This window comes from Dipodomys ordii, unplaced genomic scaffold, assembly GCF_000151885.1.
Source record: "Dipodomys ordii isolate 6190 unplaced genomic scaffold, Dord_2.0 Scaffold14, whole genome shotgun sequence".
NCBI lineage: Eukaryota > Metazoa > Chordata > Mammalia > Rodentia > Heteromyidae > Dipodomys > Dipodomys ordii.
Window position 1 is genome coordinate 15,327,501 of NW_012267230.1, and position 3,738 is coordinate 15,331,238.

The window sequence follows — 3,738 nt, forward strand, 5'->3', positions numbered from 1 at the left end:
CGCCTGTCGGGGCCTGGGTTTCACGCTCCCACACCGGCAGTGGGCCGTGAGCTGAGGGCCCGGGACGCTGTGGGCGCCGAATCTCACCCGCGGCCACGGCCGGAGCCGGGGGTGATTTTCAACGAGCGCCGCGTGTGCGCGGGGAGGAGCCCGAGCCGCCACGCCGGAAAGACTTACCTGGACAGCGGGAGCCCCGAGCACCGGCGCGGCCGCCGCGCTCGCCTTTATAGGAGATGCCGCGCCGCCGCGGCGGGCGCAGGCGCGCAGGCGCACGCAGAGCGCGGAGGGCGGGGCCCTGCCACGCACAGCCAATCGCAGAAGCCAGCGGGCTTCGGGCGTGGGGGAGTGTGGGAGCGCGACGGGCGGGATCTCGCGGTATTTGGCGCGGTATAAATACGCCCTCCGCGGGGGCCTCGCTCTTCTTCTCCTTCTCCGGGAAAACACGTGAGTGTCCCCGGGCGGCGGCGGCGGCGGCGGCCTGGCCCGCGCGAATCCGCGGACATCCGGCCGGGGAGGGGTCGGGACGGCGCTGACGGACGGGTTTTTGTTCTCCAATAGCAAATGGCGGACGACGCCGGTGCAGCGGGAGGGCCCGGAGGGCCCGGGGGCCCGGGCTTGGGAGGCCGCGGCGGCTTCCGTGGGGGCTTCGGTAGCGGCCTCCGGGGCCGAGGTCGCGGCCGTGGGAGAGGCCGGGGTCGCGGACGCGCTGCTCGTGGAGGCAAGGCCGAAGACAAGGAAGTAAGTCGTGGCCGCGGGGCTCGGGGGGTGCGCTCCTCCCCGCGCGTCGCGCGGTGTCCCCCCCGGGCCCGCACTGACCCCCCGCGTGTCTCCCCCCGGAGCCCGCGCTGACCCTCCGCGCTCCTTCACGCGCGTCGCGCGGTGTCCCCCCCGGGCCCGCGCTGACCCCCCGCGTGTCGTCCCCCCGGGCCCGCGCTGACCCCCCGCGCTCCTCCCCGCGTGTCGTGCGGTGTCCCCCGGGCCCGCGCTGACCCCCCGCGCTCCTCCTCGCAGTGGATCCCCGTCACCAAACTGGGCCGCCTGGTTAAGGACATGAAGATCAAGTCTCTGGAAGAGATCTACCTTTTCTCCCTGCCCATCAAGGTACCACAGCGGCCAGCCAGTCCCCGGGAGCAACGTTTGGGTACAAGCAGTAGGACTGCCTCAGTCACAGGGGCCAACTAGGGCCGGGCCCAGGTCCGGGTTGTCTCTTGGGTGTGGGCATTCGTGTACCGACAGCACTGGCAAGAGGAATTCACTGGAGGCAGTTGCTCCTGCTCAACTAGCAATCGGGTTGTGAGCGGGCACGCCGCCACTTTATGCTGAAAATGTCCTTTATTGCAGGAGTCTGAGATTATTGACTTCTTCTTGGGGGCGTCGCTCAAAGATGAGGTGTTGAAGATTATGCCTGTGCAGAAGCAGACTCGAGCTGGCCAGCGCACCAGGTTCAAGGTATCTGCCACCTGCCTGAAGGGCTGGGTGAGACTCTCTCATTCTGCATGGTCACACTAAGCCTCATCCGTGTGACTTTCGTACAGGGAGAGATAGAAAAGAGCTCCTCAGGACTCTGGGGTGGCCTGCCTGTGGCCTCTCTTTCCTGTTGGAGCACAACAGGTTCCACTGGGAGTCCTTTACCACGGAGGACCGTGGGTCACCTCATCTGTCTCTTTTCAGGCATTTGTAGCCATTGGCGACTACAACGGCCACGTTGGTCTGGGGGTTAAGTGCTCCAAGGAGGTGGCCACGGCCATCCGGGGAGCCATCATCTTGGCCAAGCTCTCCATCGTCCCTGTGCGGCGAGGTTACTGGGGGAACAAGATCGGCAAGCCTCACACTGTCCCGTGCAAGGTAGGCTGAGTGGTACGTGATGGGACCTCCTTTAGTCTCCCTCCACGCCTGTCTTACAATTCCTGCTTCCCCCAGGTGACAGGCCGCTGCGGTTCTGTGCTGGTGCGCCTCATTCCTGCCCCCAGAGGCACTGGGATTGTGTCAGCTCCTGTTCCCAAGAAGCTGCTGATGATGGCTGGAATTGATGACTGCTACACCTCAGCCAGGGGCTGTACTGCTACCTTGGGCAACTTCGGTAGGTTTCACGCTAACAGCCAAGTTCTTAGCTCCGCTGGATCACACAGCCTAAACTGGTCTTTAGTCTGGTGGTAGGGTTGGTCTCATCATTTCCCATTTTCTCTAGCCAAAGCCACCTTTGATGCCATCTCTAAGACCTACAGTTATCTGACCCCTGATCTCTGGAAAGAGACTGTATTCACCAAATCTCCTTATCAGGTACTGCCTGTTGGGTTTTTGAGCTGCCTTTGGCTTAGCTACAGTCCAGTTGTCACCATGGCTCTCCCTGATGGTGTGTGGCAACAAAGTTCTGTTTGTCTTTTTAGGAATTCACTGACCATCTTGTGAAAACCCACACCAGAGTCTCTGTGCAGAGGACCCAAGCTCCAGCTGTGGCTACAACATAGAATTTTATACAAAAACAATAAAAGTGATCAAGCCTGTTAACCTGTCTTTGTGGTTTGAATCTGGGGTTGATAAGAGGATGCCAGAAACCCAGGCCAGTTGTGTCACCTCATTTATTTAGCAATTCAAGAAGACGCAGTGGAGATTACCGCTTCTCGGCATCCTCAGGCGGCTGCAGCCTTTTTGGCTGCCTTTCTCTCTTCCAGCATCCTCTGCTTCTGCTTTGCCAAGCACTTCCGGGCAGAGTAATTGGCCCCCAGGTCAAAATCTGGAAATGAGTAGAGAAAGAATGGATTCAAATCAGTGCAATTAGAAGGTACCTACTAAACTTTCTTTGGTTAGAAGCTAAAGGAACTGATGGCAGCTTTTACTCAATGAGTCACTGGTGGGCAACAAGGCTTACATCGGTCCTGGTAGGCCTTGGCCACCTGGGTGAACTGCTCCAGTTCCTTGGCACAGTTCTGCTTGTGGCTCTCTCCTTCCCTCTGTTGGCAGGCTTTAAGTCGCTCCTGGATAATGTTGACAATTTCTTGGTCAACTTTGCTGTTAAAAAGAAAACAAAGGGGGGGCTGGGAAGGTGGCTCAGTGGTAGAGCGCTTGCCTTGCATGCCTGAGGCTCTGGGTTCGATTCCTCAGCACCACATAAGAAAAAAGCAGGAAGTGGCACTGTGGCTCAAGTGGTAGAGTGCTAGCCTTGAGCTGAAGAGCTGAGGGACAGCGCCCAGGCCAGAGTTCAGGCCCCACGACCGGACCCCCCCCCAAAAAAAAAAATGGGGCTGGAAAGGTGGCTTAAGCATGCATGCAGCCCTGGATTCGATGCCTCAGCACCCCATACACAGAAAAGGCCAGAATCTGCTGTGGCTTAAGTGGTAGAGTGTCAGCCTTGAGCAAAAGCCGCTCAGACAAGGCCCAGGTCCTGAGTTCAAGCCCCAGGACTGGCAAAAAACGCTCTGAAGGACAGGGTGAGACGGATTGGACCTGCCTCACACTTAGGAACTAGTGGATGGAGGTAGGCCGGGCAGGTCACTTACTAGTCCCTTCTCCACTGCATCTCGGCTTCGTACATGCACAGGGCGTCCTTCTCCTGGCACTCGGTGAGGTCGGGCACGCGCCGGTACTGCCGGTGGTAGTAGTACTGCTTGTTCTTGTCTTGCTGCTGCTCTATAAATTCTGCACGCAAGGAGCAAACCCGGCTGAGCTGACTGCGGAGCCTCGTAGCCAGCAGCTTCACCCGCAGCGGGCACGGGGGAGGCACAGGGGGGAGGGGGGCGC

The 3,738-nt window shown here is 59.8% G+C and overlaps 2 protein-coding genes across 2 annotated transcripts in view; one reads left to right on the forward strand and one right to left on the reverse strand.

Annotated features, from left to right (window-relative positions):
* Positions 1-373: 373 nt before the first annotated feature.
* Rps2 (ribosomal protein S2) lies at positions 374-2,508 on the forward strand. The gene is made up of 8 exons (XM_013011312.1): positions 374-444; positions 559-738; positions 1,012-1,101; positions 1,342-1,449; positions 1,672-1,845; positions 1,921-2,080; positions 2,189-2,280; positions 2,388-2,508. The coding sequence occupies exons 2-8, from the start codon at positions 562-564 to the stop codon at positions 2,466-2,468; spliced, it is 882 nt and encodes a 293-aa protein (XP_012866766.1). The 5' UTR covers positions 374-444; positions 559-561; the 3' UTR covers positions 2,469-2,508.
* A 56-nt stretch (positions 2,509-2,564) lies between these two features.
* The window catches only part of Ndufb10 (NADH dehydrogenase (ubiquinone) 1 beta subcomplex, 10, 22kDa), a 3,018-nt gene continuing 1,844 nt past the window's right edge, over positions 2,565-3,738 (reverse strand). The window contains exons 3-5 of the mRNA XM_013011254.1: positions 3,498-3,691; positions 2,870-3,009; positions 2,565-2,734 (exon numbers count right to left, since the gene is read on the reverse strand). Of these exons, the coding sequence (XP_012866708.1) occupies positions 2,631-2,734; positions 2,870-3,009; positions 3,498-3,691 (438 nt within the window). The 3' untranslated portion in view covers positions 2,565-2,630. The remainder of the gene's footprint in view (positions 2,735-2,869; positions 3,010-3,497; positions 3,692-3,738) is intronic.

Excerpts from the sequence above, each read along its gene's own strand:
- Rps2 (XM_013011312.1), top strand. The coding sequence starts at position 562 with ATGGCGGACGACGCCGGTGCAGCGGGAGGGCCCGGAGGGCCCGGGGGC. Across the intron at positions 1,846-1,920 it reads CTCACACTGTCCCGTGCAAG|GTGACAGGCCGCTGCGGTTC; the intron begins GTAGGCTGAGTG and ends TGCTTCCCCCAG. Across the intron at positions 2,281-2,387 it reads TCACCAAATCTCCTTATCAG|GAATTCACTGACCATCTTGT; the intron begins GTACTGCCTGTT and ends TTGTCTTTTTAG.